Source organism: Trichechus manatus, unplaced genomic scaffold (genome assembly GCF_000243295.1).
Source record: "Trichechus manatus latirostris isolate Lorelei unplaced genomic scaffold, TriManLat1.0 scaffold00140, whole genome shotgun sequence".
Lineage (NCBI taxonomy): Eukaryota > Metazoa > Chordata > Mammalia > Sirenia > Trichechidae > Trichechus > Trichechus manatus.
Window position 1 is genome coordinate 4,701,847 of NW_004444076.1, and position 19,985 is coordinate 4,721,831.

Here is a 19,985-nt window from a genome sequence, read left to right on the forward strand (position 1 = left end):
CTTCTATTACCCAGTTGTTTTTAAGCAAGGCGTTATTCAGTTTCCATGTATTTGATTTTTTTTTTCCTTTCTTTTCCTGTTATTAATTTCTACTGTTAGGGCGTTGTGATCGGAGAGAATGCTTTGTATTATTCTGATGTTTTGGATTTTATTGAGGTTTGCTTTGTGACCTAAAATGTGATCCATTCTGGAGAATGTTTCATGTGTGTTGGGAAAAAAATGTATACTTTTCTGCTGTTGGGTGGTGTGTTCTATATATGTCTGTGAAGTCAAGTTGGTTGATTTTGGCCTTTAGGTCTTCTGTATCTTTGTTGAGTTTACCGAGAATGGTGTGTTGAAATCTCCTACTATTATTGTGGAACTATTTCTCTTTTCAGTGCTTTTAGAGTTGTTGTTGTTGTTGTTGTTGTTTTTAAATGTGTTTTGGAGCCCTGTCAGTGGGTGCATAAATATTTATCAGGGTTATGTCTTCTTGGTGGATTGTCCCTTTAATCATTATGTAATGTTCTTCCTTGTCTTTTATGGTTGATTGTGTCTTAAAGTCTATTTTGTCTGAGATTAGTATTGCCACTCCTGTTCTTTTTTGGTTACTGTTTGCTTGATATATTTTTTTCATCCTTTGATATTTAATATATTTATGTCTTCATGTCTAGTGTATGTTTCTTACAGACAGCATTTTGATCGGTTGTGCTGTTTTACCCATTCTGCCATTCTCTGTCACTTTATGGGTGCATTTAAGCCATTACATTCAGTGTGATTATTGATAGGTATGAGTTTATTGCTGTCATATTGTTGTGCTTTTTTTTTTTTTTTTTTGGTGGTGCTGACATTTTCTTTGTTCCTCTTACTTTCCTGTGCCGAGTTCCTTTTGTTTGTAGATTTTCTTTTGTTATTATAGATTCTGTGTTTACTGAGTCTTTATGTTTTTCTACTTTTTTATTTTGATGAGTAAGTTTGTTAACTTTCTTTGTGGTTACCTTGAAATTTTCCCTTATCTTCCTAAGTTTGAGCCAGTCTTTTATTACTTGATGTCACCTTGACTTCCTCTTCATTTGAAAGTTCTATACCTACACTGTTTATTCCCCTTTTTGTTGTTTTCCCGTTGTCATTTAAAGATTGACATCTCTGTTTCCTTGTTTTACGTCTTTTAGCTTTATTATTGAGAGCTCTTTAACTAGGTTGGTAGCTGGCTGATGCTGTCCTGTGTCCTAGACTCGGGTTGTTGTCTGATGTTGTTGATTCTCTAACTGAAGGACTCCCTTTAGTATTTCTCATAAGTTTGGTTTGGTTGTTACAAAGTCCCTTAATTTCTATTTACCTGGAAATGTCCTAATTTTGCCATCATATTTGAGAGAGTTTTGCAGCATGTATTATTCTTTGATGGCAGTTTTTTTCTTTCAAGGTTTTATGTGTCATGTGTCATCCCATTGCCTTCTTGCTTGCATAGTTCCTGATGAATAATCAGAGTTTAGTCTTATTGTTTACCCTTTGTATGTGATTTTGCGTTTTTCTTGAGCTGCTCACAGGATTCTTTCTTTATGTTTGGTTTTGGAAAGCATGATTATGATATGTCTTGGTGACTTTCTTTTGCAGTTTATCCTATGTGGGGTTCGTTGAGCTTCTTGGATGGTCAGCTTTTTGTCTTTTCATGATATTTGGACAGTTTTCTGCCAGCAAATCTTCAACAATCTTCTCTGTGATTTCCATTTTCTTCCCCTGTTCTGGAACTCTGATCACATGCAAATTTTTGCTCTTGATTGTGTCCCACATCATTCTTAGGTTTTCTTCATTCTTTTCTCTGATTTTTTCCTCAAAGTGATATCCATGGATTTGTCTTCAGTCTTGATGATACTATCTTCCATTGCTTCAAATTTGCTCCTAAAATCTCCTATTGAGTTGTCCATTTCTGCTGTTTATCTTTTGGATTTATAAACCGTTTTTGTATAATTTCCAGTTGTTTATTTATTTTTAAATTTTGTTCTTGTATTATTTTCCTAAATTCTTCTATTGCTTTCCTTGATTTTGGCCATGTCTCCATTGGTTTTATCTGTGTTTTTCATTACTTTGTCTAGTTTTTCTTGGTTTTGTCTATGTTTTTCATGATTTTGTCTATTTTTTCCTTGGTTTTATCTGTGTTTTCCTTGACCTCTTTTATAATTTCTTGCATACCCCTAAATAATAGTCTTTTGAATTCCATATCGGGTAGTTCCACTGCTTTTTCTTCTACCAGAAGCTTATCTGATTTTTTGTTTTGGTTACTTGTAGGAGCCATCTTGCCCTGATTTTTTATATATGTTGATATTGTCTGCTGTCTCTGAGACATTAAGGTATTGTTTTCTTTATTTATTGATTGTATGTTCATTTTTTGGTCCTTTTTTGCTTTGTTTTTCATATGTCAGGGCAGATAGGTTTGGTTTTGGAAAGCATGATTATGATATGTATTGGTGACTTTCTTTTGGGGTTAATCCTATGTGGGGCACCTGTCCAGGTTGGCAGGGCTGCAGCAGGAAGGTCAAGCCTACTTCAGTGTTCACTGGTTTAGCGAGGTGGCTAAGGGTGGACTGGTGGGCACTGTCTGCCTCCTAATGTTGGTCCAGCTGTGTGGGAGTATTCACAGCCCCTTGCCAGATGGGTGGGGGTGTTGGATGGGGAGTGGTATGGGCTTGCTTCTCACTGTCCAGCAGCTGGTAGAGTGGCAGGACGGAAGGGGAAATGTGGACCCAGTGCGGTGGCAGGCTTGAGCACGAGGGATGCCCTAGCCGTGGTGGTGTGGCAGGGGCTGGCGAGAGAGGGGGTGGCCTGCGGGGCTAGGTGGGAGGCAGAAAGAGAAGAGGAAAAAAGGTGTGGCACAGCAGTAGCTGGCAGGTGACAGTGAGGTGGACTTGGGGGCTGGTGGGAATGGGTGGTAGGTGGTGTGATGGTTAAGGTTTTGTGTTGTCTTGGCTGCACAATATTTCTTAGTGGTTTGGCAGTTATGATGTAGTTTAGCAGTTGTATAATGATGTAAATACTTCCATGATGAGCTCTGATATAATGTGATCATGTCTGTGATGGGATCTGCTGTGAGTAGCCAATCCATTGAAAGGAGTTTCCTTAGGGGTGTGACCTGCATCTAGTATAGGTGGACTTTCTGGCAAGGCTTGCTGGCTTTGCTCGCTCTGGATCTTGCAGCTGGCTCCTGTTCATCTGACCTCTGGTTCTTGGGACTTGAGCTAGCAGCTTGCCTGCCAATCTTGAGATTCATCAGCCTCCACAGTCTGGATCTTGGGTTCACCAGCCCTGCAGCTGTGTGTCAGGAGAAGCCTCCAGCTTGACCGATGTATTTGGGACTTGCTAGCCTCTACAGTCATATGAGCAATTTCCTTGATATATATGTTTCTCTCTCTCTCTCCATATACATATACACACTTCACTGGTTTTGCTTCTCTGGAGAACCCAGCCTAAGACATTTGGTACCAGGAGTGGTTGTAGAGAAACAAAATTGTAAGGATAAGTTTTCTAAATTGGTTCTCAAGTCTGGTTAGTCTTAAATGTTGATGACTTTGCTTCCAGTAGTAAAGAGGGCACTGCTAAACCATGACATGAGGTGGCAATAGAAATATGCAAAATATCACCACCAATAGATTAGGTATTGGTGAGAGGTGAGGTTCTGGATGATTGCACGTTTGATACCGTGCTACAATTCTGTCATAATGAGAAGTATAAGGAAGCTGCTTGGGTGGCCTTACTTTCACTAGACAAAGTGGTGAAAGAAAGCGGCAAATTCAGGGCTTCAGAGTCAAAGCTCAAACACTGCATAAAAGACCTCAGAGTTTCCATTTGTGCCTTGAAAGCCTTATTTCTTATAGTAACAGAGCTGATATTGCTGAAAACCAAACCCAGAGTCTTACCGTAAAAGTAGCCGAAATTATAACACCAGCTGAATTCCCAACCTCTAGTGGTGTCTGAAGTTAAAGTGAGAACATTAATTAGGAAGAACTGGGATCTGAAACTTGGGATGGGAAAATATGAGTAGATAATCAGGGAGCTGGGGACACTAGCCCCTAAGATCCATTGAATCACTCCTGCCAAAAGAACCAGCCCTCTCACTGCCATCTGAAGAAATTATTCCATCTTTGTCTGCTAAGCCACTCTCCCCAGTAAAACCATTAGCCTCTCCCCCTCAGTATGATGAGATTAACCTAGCTGTGTATGAAGAGCCTCTGTTTGAGTCATTTCCTGGTACATCACCTGAGGCAGATGCCTTACAAGACAATGCTGAATGTTCTCAAAACCCATCTCAACCACCCATTTTGGCTTCTAGACCTATAACTAGACTTAAGTCCCAGTGAGTCCCAAAAGGTGAAGTACAAAGTGTGACTCAGGAGGAGGTACACTACATTCCAAAAGAACTGCTTGACTTTTCTAATATGTACAAACCGAAACCTGGGGAATATGTGTGGGAATGTTTATTAAGGGTGTGGGATAATGATGCAGGGAACATAATGATGGATCAGTCTGAGTTTATTGATATGCGCCCACAAAGCACAGATTCTTCATTCAATGTTTCCGGTCAAGAGGTTAGGAAAGGACTTAATAGTTTTTTTGGTTGGGTCGCTGAAGCATGGATTATGCGATGGCCTACACTAAATCAAGTTGAACTGCCAGACCTGCCTTGGTATACTATAGAACGTATCCAAAGGCTTAAGGAAACTGGCATATTGAGTGGATTTATCAGGTTAGACCCACAGACGTACACATGGAATGCCCAGAGGACGCACCTTTTACCACAACTGTGAGGCACAAATTTGTGAAAGGAGCTCCAGCATCCTTGAAGACAGCTGTGATTGCTATTTCATGTAAGTCAGATTTGACAGTTAGAACTGCCCTAACTGAATTAAGACACCTAAATACAATGGGATTGATTGGACCCTGTTGTGGCAGGGGACAAGTGGTGGCACCCAATCAACAAAAACAAGGTGGACATGGTTATGTAATGGACAGCAAAGTCAAAACAGTAATCAGAATAGTCTGACTCTTATGGACTTATGGTATTGGCTACTTAGTCATGGTGTCTCTCATGGATTGACTTGTGTCCCCCACAAATATGTGTCAACTTGGCTAGGCCATGATTCCCAGTATCGTGTGACTTTCCATCATTTTGTGATCTGATACAATTTTGCTATGTGTTGTAAATCCTACCTCTATGATGTTAATGAGGCAAGATTAGTGACAGTTATGCTAATGAGGCAGGACTCAATCTACAGGATTATGTTAATATCTTGAGTGAATCTCTTTTGAGATATAAAAGAGAGAAGTGAGCAGAGAGACAGGGGGACCTCATACCATCAAGAAATCAGCGCCAGGAACAGAGTGCATCCTTTGGACCTGGGGTTCCTGCACTGAGAAGCTCCTAGACGAGGGAAAGATTGATGACAAGGACCTTCCTCCAGAAATGACAGAGAGAAAGCGTTCCTCTGTAGTTGGCACCCTGAATTCGGACTTCTAGCCTCCTAGACTGTGAGAGAATAAATTTCTCTTTGTTGAAGGCATCTACTTGTGGTATTTTTGCTGGAGCAGCACTAGATAACTAAGACTGTGTTCCTAGGAGTGAAACAGATAGGAAATCTACCAGATATTTACTTGATCTGTACAAGTAGAAGAATTCTTGGTCAAGTGAAGAGCACTCTAACTCAAATTGCCAGATTAGACAGTCATAACCCCTCAGTCAATTCCCAGACTAGAGCAAGTTTAAAGACCCATAACCCCTTGAATGAAGGGGAGGCCGGGTCCACTTGAGGAAGGACTTCACTGCATTGCCAAAATTTTATACTGTTAATCTTTTAGCTTTCCCCAAAGGCATCTGTGGCCTTTTACAAGAGTGACTGTTCATTGGGGAAAAGGAAATAATCAGACTTTTTGGGGATTAATGGATACTGGCTCTGAACTGACACTAATTCCAGGAGACCCCAAAACATCACGGTGGCCCATCAGTCAGAGTGGGGGTATATGGAGGTCAGGTTATTAATGGAGTCTTAGCTCATGTCCATCAAACAGTAAGTCCAGTGGGTCTCTGAACCTATCCTGTAGTGATTCTTCCAGTTCCAGAACGCATAATTGGAATAGATATATTCAGCAGCTGGCAGAACCCCCATACTGGATCCCTGACAAGTGGAGTAAGGGCTATTATGGTAGGAAAAGCCAAGTGGAAGCCATTAGAACTGCTTGTACCTAGGAAAGTACTAAACCAAAAGCAATACCGTGTTCCTGGAGGGATTGCAGAGATTACTGCCACCATCAAGGACTTGAAGGATGCAGGGACAGTGATTCCCACCACATTCTCATTCAACTCACCTATCTGGCCTGTGCAAAAAACAGATGGATCTTGGAGAAAGACAGTGGATTACTGAAAACTTAACTAGGTAGTGACTCCAATTGCAGCTGCTGTTCCAGATGTGGTTTCATTGCTTGAGCAAATTAATACATCTCCTGGTACGTGGTATGCAGCTGTTGATCTATCTAATGCCTTTTTCTCCATACCTGTTTCGAAGGACTACCAGAAGCAGTTTGCCTTCCACTAGGAAGGCCAGCAATACATGTTTAGTGTTCCACCTCAGGGCTGTATCAACTCTCCGGCCCTATGTCATAATTTAGTCTACAAGGACCTTGATCGCCTTTCCCATCCACAAGATGTCACACAGGTCCATTACATTGATGACATTATACTGATGGGACCTAGTAAGGAAGACGTGTCAGTCACTTTGGACTTAGTGGTAAAACATTTGTGTGTTAGAGGGTGGGAAATTGATCCAACAAAAAGTCAGACGCCTTTGACCTCAGTGAAATTTCTAAGTGTTCAGTGGTGTGGGGCATGTTGAGATATTCCTTCTGAAGTGAAGGCTATGTTATTGCATCTGGCCCCTCCCACAACTAAAAAGGAGGCACAATGCCTAGTGGGCCTCTTTGGATTTTGGAGGCAGCATATCCCTCATTTGGGTGTGCTACTCTGGCCTATTTATCAAGTGACTTGAAAAACTGCTAGTTTTGAGTGGGGCCTAGACCAAGAGAAGCCTGTGCAACAGGTTCAGTCTGCCACTCAAGCGACTCTGCCACTTGGGCCATATGATCCGGCTGATCCAATGGTGCTTGAAGTATCAGTACTGTTTAAAGTCTTTGGCAGGCCCCTACTGGTGAATCACAGCACAGACCCTTAGGATTCTGGAGCAAAGCCTTGCTATCCTCTGCAGATAACTACTCTACTTTTGAGAAACAGTTTTTGGCTTATTATTGGGCCTTAGTAGAGACTGAATGCTTAACCATAGGCCACCAAGTCACCATGCAGCCTGAGCTGCCCATCATGTTCTAGGTGTTGTCTGATCCACAGAGCCATAAAGTTGGATGTGCACAGCAGCACTCCATTAGTAAATGGAAGTGGCATATACAAGATTGGGCCCGAGCAGGACCTGAAGACACAAGTTAGTTGCATGAGGAAGTGGCCCAAATGCCCATGGTCTCCACTCCTGTCACATTACCTTCCATCTCCCAGTCTGCACCTATGGCCTCACAGGGAGTTCCTTATGATCAGTTGACTGAGGAAGAGAAAACTCATGCCTGGTTTACAGATGATTCTGTGTGGTCTGCAGGCACCACTCGAAAGTGGACAGCGGCAGCATTACAGCCCTTTTCTGGGACCTCTCTGAAGGGCAGTGGTGAAGGGAAATCCTTCCAATGCACAGAACTTTGAACAGTGCACCTGGTTGTTCACTTTTCTTGGAAGGATAAATGGCCAGATTGCGATTGTATACTGATTCATGGGCTGTGGCCAATGGTTTGGTTGGAACATGATTGGAAAATTGGAGACAAGGAGGTAATGGGGAAGAGGTATGTGGATAGCCCTCTCTGAATGGGCCAAAGAAGTGAAGATATTTGTGTCTTATGTGAATACTCACCAAAGGGTGACCTCAGCAGAGAAGGATTTTAACAATCAAGTGGATAGGATGATGTGTTCTGTGTAAACTAGTAACCCTTTTTTCCCTAGCCACTCCTGTCATTGCCCAATGGGCCCATGAACAAAGTGTCATTGGTGGCAGGAATAGAGGTTATGCATGGGCTGTCCAACAAGGACTTCCACTCACCAAGGCAGACTTGGCTACAGCCACTGCTGAGTGCCCAATCTGCCAGCAGCAGAGACCAACTCTGAGTCCCTGATATGGCAGCATTCCTCAAGGTGATCGGCCAGCAAGCTGGTGGCAGGTTGATTACATTGGGCTGCTTCCATCATGGAAAGGGCAGTGTTTTGTACTTACTGGAATAGGCATTTTCTCTGGATATGGATTTGCCTTCCCTGCATGCAATACTTCTGTCATAACTACCATTTGTGGACTTACAGAAAGCCTTATCCACTGTCCTGGTATCCCACACAGCATCACCTCAGACCAAAGGACTCATTCACAGCAAATGAAGTGTGGTAGTGGGCCCATGTTCAAGGAATTCATTGGTCTTACCATGTTCCCCATCATGCTGAAGCAGCTTTCTCAATAGAATGATGGAATGGCCTTCTAAAGACACAATTACAGCACCAGCTATGTTGCAATACCTTGCAGGGTCAGGGCGGTACTCTCCAGGAGGCTGTATATCCTCTAAACCAGCGTCCAGTATGTGGTGCCATTTCTCTCATAGCCAGGATTTGTGAGTCCAGGAATCAGGGGATGGAAATGGGAGTGGCACCGCTCACTATTATCCCTAGTGACCTAGTTGCAAAATTTTTGCTTCCTGTTGCCACGACCCTATGCTCTGTGAGTCTAGAGATCTTAGTTCCAAAGGGAGGAATGCTTGCACCTGGATACACATCACTGATTCCATTGAATTGGAAGTTAAGAATGCCAGATGGCCAGTTTGGGCTCCTTATAACCTCTGGGTCAACAGGCAAAGAAAGGAGTTACCATATTGGCTGATGTGATCGATCCTGATTACCAAGAGGAAATTGGATTGATATTACATAATGGAGATAAAGAAGAGTGTCTGGAATGTAGGAGATCCCTTAGGGCATCTCAGTACTACCATGTTCTGTGATTAAAGTAAATGGAAAACTACAGCAACTCAATTCCGACATGACTACCAATAGCCCAGACCCTTCAGGAATGAAGGTTTTGTTACCCTACCAGGCAAAGAACCATGACCAACTGAGGTGCTTGCTGAGGGTAGAGGGAATATGGAGTGGGTGATGGAAGAAGGTAGTTCTAAATACCAGTTACGACCACATGACCAGTTGCAGTGATGAGGACTGTAACTGTTATGAGTATTACTTCCTTGTACATGTGCATCAAATATTTTTGTTTTCTTCACCTATAGAATATAAGATGTAAACATGGCTAGTATGTTTTTGGTTGTACACAGGTTAGCTGTATCATGTTAGGTGCAAATATGGATTTATAATTGTCTTTATTCAGAGATTATGTATGGCTTAAGGAGATGTGTAAAGGTGCCAGGTTGACAAGGAGTGGACTGTGGACTGTGATGGTTAAGGTTGTGTGAGAATTTGTCTGGGCCATGATTCTCAGTGGTTTGGCAGTTATGATGTAGTTTGGCAGTTGTATAATGATGTAATCACTTCCAAGATGAGATCAGATATAATGGGATCACCTCCATGATGGGATCTGCTGTGAGTAGCCAGTCAGTGGAAAGGGAGTTTCCTTGGGGGTGTGGCCTGCATCCAATATAGATGGACTTTCTGGCAAGGGTTGCTTGCTTTTGCTCGCTCTGGATCCTGCGGCTGGACCTGTTCATCTGACCTTCAGTTCTTGGGACTTGAGCTAGCAGCTTGCTTGCTGATCTTGGGATTCGTCTGCCTCTGCAGTCTGGATCTTGGTTTCGCCAGTCCCTGCAGCTATGTAAGTCAGGAGAAGCCTCCAGCCTGACCCACGGATTTGGGACCTTCTAGCCTTTACAATCACGTGAGCCATTTCCTTGATATATATCTTTCTCTTTCTCTATGTGTAGACGCTTCACTGGTTTTGCTTCTCTAGAGAACCCAGCCTAAGACAGGTGGCATATGGGGCAGAAGGGTGAGGGGTGGGAAAACGTGTTTCTCTGTTACTTGGTGCTCTGTCTCCTTTTGGGAGCTCTGTGAAGTTGCCTTCTTGTACTCCCTGTCTGGGGTTGTTGCTGGCTGTTTTCCAAGGTAGTGACGCTGTGCTGTGTTAGTTGGCAGGGGACCTCCACTCTGTATCTCTCCTTGTTCTCTGTTTTCTGTCAGTTTTTTCTTTCATCAGTGTTTGTCCTAGTTATCTAGTGTTGCTGTAACAGAAATACCACAAGTGGATAGCTTTAACAAAGAGAAGTTTATTTTCTCACAGTCTAGGAGGCTGGAAGTCCGAATTTAGGGCACCAGCTCCAGAGGAAGTCTTTCTCTTTTGGCTCTGGAGGAAGTTCCTTGTTATCAGTCTTCCCCTGGTTCAGGAGCTTCTCAGCACAGGGACCCTGGGTCCAAAGGACATGCTGTGCTTCCAGTGCTTCTTTCTTGGTGGTATGAGGTCCCCCTGTCTCTCTGCTCACTTCTCTCTTTTATATCTCAAAAGAGATTGGCTCAAGACACAATCAAGTCTTGTAGATTGAGTCCTGCCTCATTAACATAACTGCTGCTAATCCTGTCTCATCAACATTATAGAGATAGGACTTACAATGCATAGGAAAACCACATCAGTTGATAAGATGGTGGACAATCATGCAATACTGGGAATCATGGCCTAGCTAAATTGATACACATATATTTTAGGGACATAATTCAATCCATAACAGTGTTTGAGCCACTTCTTTATCCCTTCATTTGATGCTTAGGGTTCCAGGATTGACATTTGTATCTGTTTTACCTAGTTTTCTAGGTCTCTGCTGGAGAGCGATGGCATGGTGTGGCTGTCTAGGTTGCCATGTTGGCTCCAACCCAAGAGTTTTATCATACATGGATGTTCAATTTTATCAATTTTGTTTTTACACATGTATGAAGACAATCATTGGTTTTGTCCCTTATTTTGTTAATGTCATGTGCTACTTTTATTGATTTTCAAATGTTAAAACCACCTTGCATTCCCAGGGATAAATCCCACTTGTTCATTGTGTGTAATTCTTTTTATTTTTTTGTGTTGCTGTATTTGGTTTGCTTATTAGTTTAGGATTTTTGTATCATATTGCTCTGTAGTTTTCTTGTGATGTCTTTGTCTGGCTTTGATATCAGAATAATACCAATGTCATAGAATGATTTGGGAAGTGTTCCTCTATTTTCTGAGTTTGTGAAGGATTGGTATTATTTTTTTATCTAAATATTTGATAAAATTCATCAATGAAGTGTTCTGGGCTGGAGCTTTTCTTTATGGGAAGATTTTAAATTACGATTCAATTTCTTTACCTGTTTATAAGTCTATTCCTATTTTCTATTTATTCTTGTGTCACTTTTGGTAATTTTTATCTTTCTGGAATTTGTCCATTACATCTAAGTTGCCTCATTTATTGGCATATAGTTGTTCCTCATATTCCCTTATAATTTTAAAACTTTCTGGAGAGTGGATAGCAATGTTCCCTCTTTCATTCTTGATTCTTTAAGTTTGTTTTCTTTGTTTTTTTCTTGTCAGTCTTGGTAAAGTTTGTCAATTTAGTCGATCTCTTGAACCAATTTTTTGTTTCATTGACTTTCTAAAAAAATAATAAAATGAAAATTATTATTAGAAATACTTTTTTCTTTTCTATTACGTGATTTCTGCTCTGTTTTTTGCTTGCTTTGAGTTTTGTTTTCTTTCCTTTTTTCTTCTTTCTTAAGGAGGAAGCTTAGTATTGATTTGAGACCTTCCTTTTTTTCTGATAATGGGCATTTAAAGCTATAAAATTTCCCTCTAAGCATTGATTTTTTGTATTTTGTTTATATTCAGTTATCTATCTAGAATCTATGAGTCTATCTATCTCTATGTATAATTTCCCTTGTGATTAACTGATAGACATGGGTTATTTAGAAATATTTTAATTTTCAAATATTTTGGAATGTCTCATATTTATGTTGTTGATATCTAATTTATTTCTGTTGTGTTCAATGAAGATATTTTATATGATTTCAATTCTTTTAAATTTATTTATACTTGTTTTATGGATTAGCATATGATCTAACCTGGAAAATGTTTCATGAACACTTGAATGTGTATTCTACCTTCATTGTGTAAATTGTTTCTGTATGTCAGTTAGATTGTTACTCGATTAATTATTGCTTAAAAAAATTCTCTAGTTCTATAAATTATTGAGAGCACAGTATCAAAATTTCCAACCGTTATTGTTGGATTGTCTGTTATCTCTTTAAATTCTGACAGTTTTTGCTTCATGTATTTTGAGGCTCTTGTGTTAGGTGTGAGTACAGTTATAATTTTTTATCTTCCTGATGTACTGACCCTTTTATAATGATAAAATATTCCCCCCTTTTTTCTAGTAATAGTTCTTACCTTAATTATTTATTTTATCTGTATCCAAGTGACAATCTCTGCCTTTATATTGGTATATTTAATACAATTTACATTAATGTATTTATTAGTATGTTTCAGTTTACGTTTACCATTGTGCTATTTATTTTATGTATATCTTCTGTTTTTGTTGTTGTTCTGTTCCTCCTTTTTTGCTAAGTATTTTTTGTGTACTATTTAAATTTCTTTGTCAATTTTTTCTGTGTAGATTTTAAGTTATTTTTCTCTGTAGAGCTTCCAGCTATTATTTAGCTATTTCATTATTATTTGATAGTTATAATAAAGTAGCTATTATTTTCTTAGTGGTTGCTCTGGAGAGTACAATAAGCATCTGAAGTTGTCACATTCTGTTGTTGTTAGCTGCTGTCAAGTCAGCCCCAACTTATGGTGACCCCGTGCACAATGCAATTGGACTGTTGTGATCCATAGGGTTTTCATTGGGTGATTTTTTTGGAAGTAGATTGCCAGACCTTTCTTCCTAGTCTGCCTTAGTCTGGAAGCTCTGCTGAAACCTTTCAGCATTATAGCAACATATAAGCCTCTCTAACAGATTGGTGATGCTTGTGCTTGAGGTGCGTTGGCCAGGAATAGCATCCGGGTCTCCTGCAAGGAAAGTGAGAATTCTAGCACTGAAACACCACTGCCCCCTTATCACACTATACTTCAGATTAATATTAACTTAATTCTGGTAAAATATTAAAATGTTGTGCCATGTAGCTCTGTTTCCTCCCCCTGCCTTTGTGCTTTTGTTGGTATATATATTACACTATATATCTTATAAGCCCAGAAATACAGTGGTGAAAGTTATTGCTTTTTACAATCTTATATCTTTTAAAAAATTTAAGGGAAGAATGGAAAAATATAGTCTTTTATGTTAAACCAAATATAAACTATTCCTTGTATTTTTCATTTTTCCCCTGTGGATTCTAGTCACCATCTGGTGTTATTTCCTTTCAGCCTGAAGCACTTTCATATTTCTTGTAAGGCAGGTCTTCTAACAATGAAAATTTTAAGTCTTTGGTTATCTGGGATGTTATTATTTTGCCTTCATTTGGAGGCAGTTTTCTGGACATAGAATTGTAGATGGATAGTTTTTTTTTCCTTTACCACTTTGAATATGTCATTCCATTGTCTTTTGGTCTTCACTGTTTCTGAAGAAAGTCAGCAGGAACCATTGATTGTATTGGTAGTTCTCTGTATATGATTATTCACTTTTTTCCCTGCTTTTAAGATTTTCTCTTTGTCTTCCACAGTTTCAGTATGATGTGTCTAAGTGTGGATTTACTTGCATTTATCCTATATTTATTGAACTTCTTGGATATGTAGATTAATATTTTTAATCAAGTTTGGGGCGTTTTAAACCATTATTTTTTAAAATATTTTTTGGCTTCTTTCTTTCCTATCCTTCTGGGACTCCCATTATGCATATGTTGGTAGATCTGATGGTGTTCCATAGGTCTCTGAAGATTTGTTTATTTTTCTGTCTTATTTTATCACTGTTTTTCAGATTGGATAGTTTCTATTGATCTGCCTTAAAGTTGACTAATTCTTTCCTCTGCCATGTTGAATCTGCTGTTGAGCACCACTAGTAAACTTTTCAGTTGTTACACTTTTCATTTCCAGAATTTCCATTTGGTTCTTTTAAAATACTATTTATTTCCTTTTTTTAGAATCTCTATTTGTTGATTCATTGTTGTCGTACCTTTCTTTAGTTCTTTACACATGGTTTATTTTAGTTCTTTGAATAGATTTATAATAACTGTCTTGAAGTCTTTGTTTGCTAAATTCTACTTCTGGGGATACCCAAAGGCATTTTCTATTGACTGATTTTTTTCCTGAGTCTGGGTCACACTTTCCTTTTCTTTGCACACCTCATAATTTTTTGTTGAAAACTGAGCATTTCAAATCATGTATTACTTCGATGCTGGACTTTGATTTTTCCCTCTTGCACATTGTTTTTGTTGCTGGAACAATGGAAGTGTAGTGGGAGTGCAGAGGAAGTTGTGGAATGTGATGTAGAACGAATAGTGTAAAAGGTTCCCTGTTAAATGGTGTTCAGATTACTACTTCATTCTTCAAACCCTCTTCTGAATAGTTTTTCATTCTCTGTGATCCCAGAGATCATAGAGCAGGGATGTTTCCTGAAGATATTCTTGGCTAAGCACTAGCACCAAGGAGGCAGATGTCTGAAGAGTAAGACCTGGACAAGGGTTGACTGATGTCTCTGCTAATTAACTTTTCTAGGAGCCCCATGGTCCATCAAGCCTGTCACTGAGAGGTAGCCATATATGATCTATTCATAGTGGGTGGTGAGTGTCCTGAGGCTGAGCTGGCAGCAGGGGTGGGCAGTGGTAGTTCCCTGAGCCTGATTTATTGTATCCTCTATTATACAATAAAATTGAAGGTTGGAAGCTGCCATCACAATAGATCTTAGCAATTCAGCAGGGTCTTTAATTGTAGGGGGCTGCAAGCATATCCCCCACTGGCTTAGTCATCTAGTGTTGCTTATTTAACAGAAATACCACAAGTGGATGGCTTTAACAAACAGAAGTTTATTCTCCATCAATCTTCCCCTGGACTAGGAGCTTCTCTGCATAGGGACCTTGGGTCCAAAGGATGTGCTCTGCTCCCAGTGCTGCTTTCTTGGTGGTGTGGGTCCCCATCCCAGGTTTCAGGATCCCAGTTCTTCCCAGTCAATGCCCTCAATTTAATTTCAGACATCTCTCAAGATTGGCAGTTAAGTTGGCGTTGTAATTCAGCTACTCTTAAAATAAGACTCTGGGTTTGGTTTTCAGCCATATCAGCTATGTTACTATAAGAAATAAGGCTTTCTTTCAAGGCAAAAGTGGAAACTTTGAGGTCGTTTATGCAGCACTTGAGCTTTAACTATGAAACCCTGAGCTCATTTCTTTCTTTCACCAGTTTGTCTAGCAAAAGTAGGACCAGCCAACCAGACTCCCTATACTTCTCATTATGACAAAATCGTAGAAAGGTATCATCCATGTAATCACCCAGAGCCTTGTCTTTCACCAGTACTTGATCTACTGGAGGTGATATTTTGCATATTTGAATTGCCACCTCACGCCATGGCTTAACAGTGCCCTCTTTACTACTGGAAGCAGAGTCATCAACATCTTTAAGACTAACCAGACCTGAGAACCAATTTAGAAAATCCATCCTTACAATTTTGTTTCTTTAGACCTCACTCTCGGTACCAAATGTCTTAGGCTGGGTTCTCCAAAGAAGCAAAACCAGAAAAACATATATATATGTAAAAAGAGAAATTTATATCAAGGAAATGGCTCACAAGGCCCCTAAAGGCTGGATGTCCCAAGTCCGTGAGGCAGGAAAGGGAATTGCCCCCATCCACGTAGCTGCAGGGGCTGGCAAACCCAAGATTGGCAGGCAAGACTGCTGGCAAGCCACCAGCCCAAGTCCCAAGAACCAGAGGCCAGATGTATGGGAGCAAGCTGCAGGATCCAGAATAAGCAAAAGCCCCGGCAAGGTTAGCAGGAAGGAAGTAGGTGAAGGAAGGCAGAGAGATGAAGCGGGAGGGGGCAGTGAGCCACCACAGGCCCAGCCCTGCTGGTACCACTCAGCAGATTCCATCGTGGGGGTGATCGTGTATCAAATTTCAACAGGGAAATGATCACATTATACAACTGCTGAAACACTAAGAATCATGGCCAGCCAAGATGACACACAATCTTAACCATCACACCCACCCCCACCCTCATATAGCATGGGTTCTGCTGGACATGAGGGAGGTGAAGGCTAGGACTGAACATGGCCTAAGAAACACTAGAACAGACTGACATCACCTCCATAACGAAGCTGCTTTGAGTTGCAGAATTACTTCACAGCAGAGTGAAGGATGGAAGAGAGTGTGTTCCAGGGCTAGGAAATGAAATCAAGTCTTCCTTGGAACTCCCCATGGTGCTCTTTCCCTCATTGCCTACCTTCCTCCTCACTTCTTGGCATGCTGACCTTCCCCACCCACATATCTCTGGATTTCCTTTTAGCAATAACCAAAAAGAAATGCCTAATACTTCACAACCCATAGAGAAGTGACCATTTCTGACTAGTTAGTGAGCTGCCTCCAGTCATTCAGCCCTCCAATCCTGCTAAGCCTTGAAGGGTGTATATTCCTCCAGCAGGGACAGAGCTCCGTAAGTGGGCTGTGCTTTTGGCTAGTGGCTGTCCTCATGCTCCCCATCTTCCTGTGACTCCTACCCATCCTTCATTCTTGAGACTCACTGCTCCCCCTAAAGCCTTCTCTTATGCCCTTATAGGAAGTATACTCTCCCTCCTCTGAGTATCCTTGATCTTTATCTGCACTTGTTTCATGGACTTACCACTTTTTCCCTTACAACGAAATGAATTGTGTATCTCATCTCTTCCACTAGACCCTGAGCTCTGTAAAGGCAGGATTCTAGGCAATATTCTGTATTTCCCACAGGCCTAAGCCCATAGTTGGCAATCAATGAATGAAGAAATGCTTAGGAAGGAACTCAGAGGAGGGTTAGAGAAATGTAAACTCCAAGGGTCTTCAGAGACAAGGCTCTCATTCACCACATGCCTGGGCATCTCCTCTCACACCAGAAAGTTCAAAAGAAAAAACACAGTGACAAAGATGGCCATTTTGGAACCGATTTATATTGTTGGTGCTACTTAGGGCTTCATCTAGCCCCACACCAGCCACTGAAATCGCATCAAACCGTCTGAACATTCATGGCCTCCTTGGGCCAAGTGTAGCTGTCCACTGTAAATGAGTCATAGTCTGGAGTGTAGACCAGGGATCTTACAAAAGCCTCCTTGTCCTTGGGCTCTGGGTAGTAGGAGGCCAGGTTGTGTTTGTACGCGTAGTCGAGGACCTAGGGAAAAACATGTTTGGCTGAGGAACTGGGTCTAAGGAAGAACCTGCCTAAAGTTCCTTGCTTGGGAGCCTTGGGGAAGGGGAACACACTCTGAAGAATCAGACATGTTCCTCCCACAGCCTGTGGTCCTTGAAGCCATGAATAGGAAGGATTTTGAGCTTTCTGCCTGGAGAGACAGACAGGAGTTGTATAAATACTGTGCCAGAGTCAAGAGGCCAAACTTAAATTCTGCCTCAGCTTCAACTTCCTGTGGGTCCTTAGGGGTGCCACTATCCTGGCTGAGCCTCAGTTTCCTCATCTGTAAAATGTGGATAATGAGATCTTTCTCTGGAGTAGTGTGAGGATAAAATTAGATAATACTGACACATACACTCCCCCGAATGTGAACTGAATTGGATGAGTAGCTGGGAAACTGTTCTTTGGGTATTAGATTTGGTTTCACAAGAGCCTGAATTTAAATATGCCAAAAAGGAAGGAACTGGACTGGGTAGAGTTGAACTATGAGCTGGACTGTTGATCTTGAGGGTTAATCCTGGATCCTGCCCTGGACAGCTCATGGGGAATGTGTACAATATGTTTTCTTATATTATTAAGAAAAGCTTTTTATTATAGGAAATTTAAAACATCTACATTAGTAGAAATAATAGTATAATAAACCCCCATGTAGCCACCATCCAGCTCCCAACAGTTATTGATTCTGGGCCAGTCTTTATTGTACCATATTCTGATTCTTTGGAAACCCATCATCTCTGCATAGTCTCTATGGTGACATTTTTCCCTGAAATAGTCCATGAACCTGACCTCCAATGGCCCTAGCCATTCTGAGAGAAAAGGGAGGGATGAGCATCTACTGTGGCCAGACAGGTACTGGGTGTGGAGCTTTCTCTCTGTTCTCTTTTAATCTTCTCCAGAACTCTGGAGAGAGGGCTTACTGGCCCCTTTGGAAGAGGAGGAAACTGAGGCTCAGGCAAGTGAAGTGACTGGTCCAAGGTTATTCTGCTGCTGATTAGCAGAGCTGGGACCCCAAAGCCTGAGCCCTTTCCATGATGCTATACAGGCTGACCTTTCTGTATAAATCAGCCTTTATGATTCATTTTAAAAAATTCCACCCACATTCCCGTCCACAAGGCCATGGACTTTGATGACCTTTCTGTCTGGTGTTTGAGAGGAAATCCAGGAGCTTTCCCAGAACTGGCCTGGGTGGGTGTTGGGTGTGGGGCATGAGCTATAAGCAGGAGTTTCTGACCCTGCCTCTGGGTCACATGCAGTGCAGCCCGAGGAGCTTACGATGTCTCCGTAGCTGCCATCCCCTTAGCCTTCCTAAAGCCACAGAAAGAAGCAGTAGTTGAGCCTCACTATCCATATTACAGGGGTAGGATGCCCCTTACTTTGATGGCGATTCTCAGAGACACATCTCGGATAGTGCTGAGTGGCGGGTACAGTCTCCCCTGGGACAGATGCTGCTCAGAGACCTCCTGGGCAATTTGCTGGGGAGAGGGACAGAACCAAAAGAAAGAAGCTGAGTTTCTGCCTCCCCAGAACAAGCCCAACCTCAAGACTCAACTCTCCCACTGCCCCTCCCGCAAACAGGTCAGTTGCTGTGGTTCCCAATGCTGTAAATACTACCAGGTGGCCCAGGGGAGCTTAATGCTTGAGATTAAGCAAAGCCATGTCCTTTCTGTACTGTGAGACTGGCTGAGGCTTAAAAAAACAACATAAAGCTCACTGAAGTCTAAAGGAAAATCACTAAGACCAAGATGTATAAGCTTGTGGCCTGCAAAGCAAAGACGCCGGGATCTCCTTTTGGCTGGTTCAGCCTGTTGCATAGTGGTCACTGGGTTTCACTTCCTGGGTCCCAGCTTCCTTCCACATGCTTGGTAGTATCTGGACACCATCCTTGGATACCCGTCTTGGCCATCTCATCTCCCTGAATTCAGGGCTCTTTGCACCCTCCCTTATAGCCCTGGTCCCAGTCTGAGGAAAGGCCTCGCTACCAGTGAATGATGCTATATATGAGCCTTTTGGGTTATTGGAATAAATGCCCTAAGCACATCATCCTGGGAACAGCACCTCACACAGCTCCCCTCCCTGCTTCAGAGGCTGCCTCTGAGGGTGAGCTCTGCCCTGCAAACCTCATCCTTCAGCCCTAGTGGCTGGTGCTCAGCCAGCCTTTCAGATCGGTCTCTTTAATGTGGCATCTCTGAATCCAACCCACACCTGATTTTCTGGTGTCCAGTTTGGATTTTGAGAAAAGGCACTGATGCTTTCTGAGAACTGTGTGTTCCAGAATGGACAGGTGAGGGAAATGGTCTTGCATCATAGTTTGACAGATATTAGGGAAGCAGGCGCCCCCCTCCTCTGCCTCAGTCTCGTGCTCCTATCTCTCCATTTGTTCAGTCAAACATTTGCCGAGCTGTATGATATGCTAGGCTGTGTTCCAGGTGGTGAGGTCCATGGTGAAGAAGCCATAGTCTTCCCTCATGGAGATGGGAGTAAAGGAACAATTACAGTGAAACCTGTGAGAGCCAGAACTCAAGAGGACTGTCTTGTTTTTCCAGGTCTTGTAAGTTTTCCACTTTAGATAGGGTGCAGTCTTACCACTTTTCTATCGCTTGTTTTAGTGGAAAATATTTGA

General features: G+C 41.7%; 1 protein-coding gene across 2 annotated transcripts in view; it reads right to left on the reverse strand.

Annotated features, from left to right (window-relative positions):
* Positions 1-16,468: 16,468 nt before the first annotated feature.
* Positions 16,469-19,985, reverse strand: part of ME3 (malic enzyme 3) — a 244,626-nt gene continuing 241,109 nt past the window's right edge. Inside the window, exons 12-13 of one of the 2 annotated variants that reach the window (XM_023739802.1) lie at positions 18,739-18,837; positions 16,469-17,347 (exon numbers count right to left, since the gene is read on the reverse strand). In XM_023739802.1, the coding sequence (XP_023595570.1) occupies positions 17,186-17,347; positions 18,739-18,837 (261 nt within the window). In that variant the 3' untranslated portion in view covers positions 16,469-17,185. The remainder of the gene's footprint in view (positions 17,348-18,738; positions 18,838-19,985) is intronic. The other variant, XM_004385527.2, reaches the window with a different exon arrangement.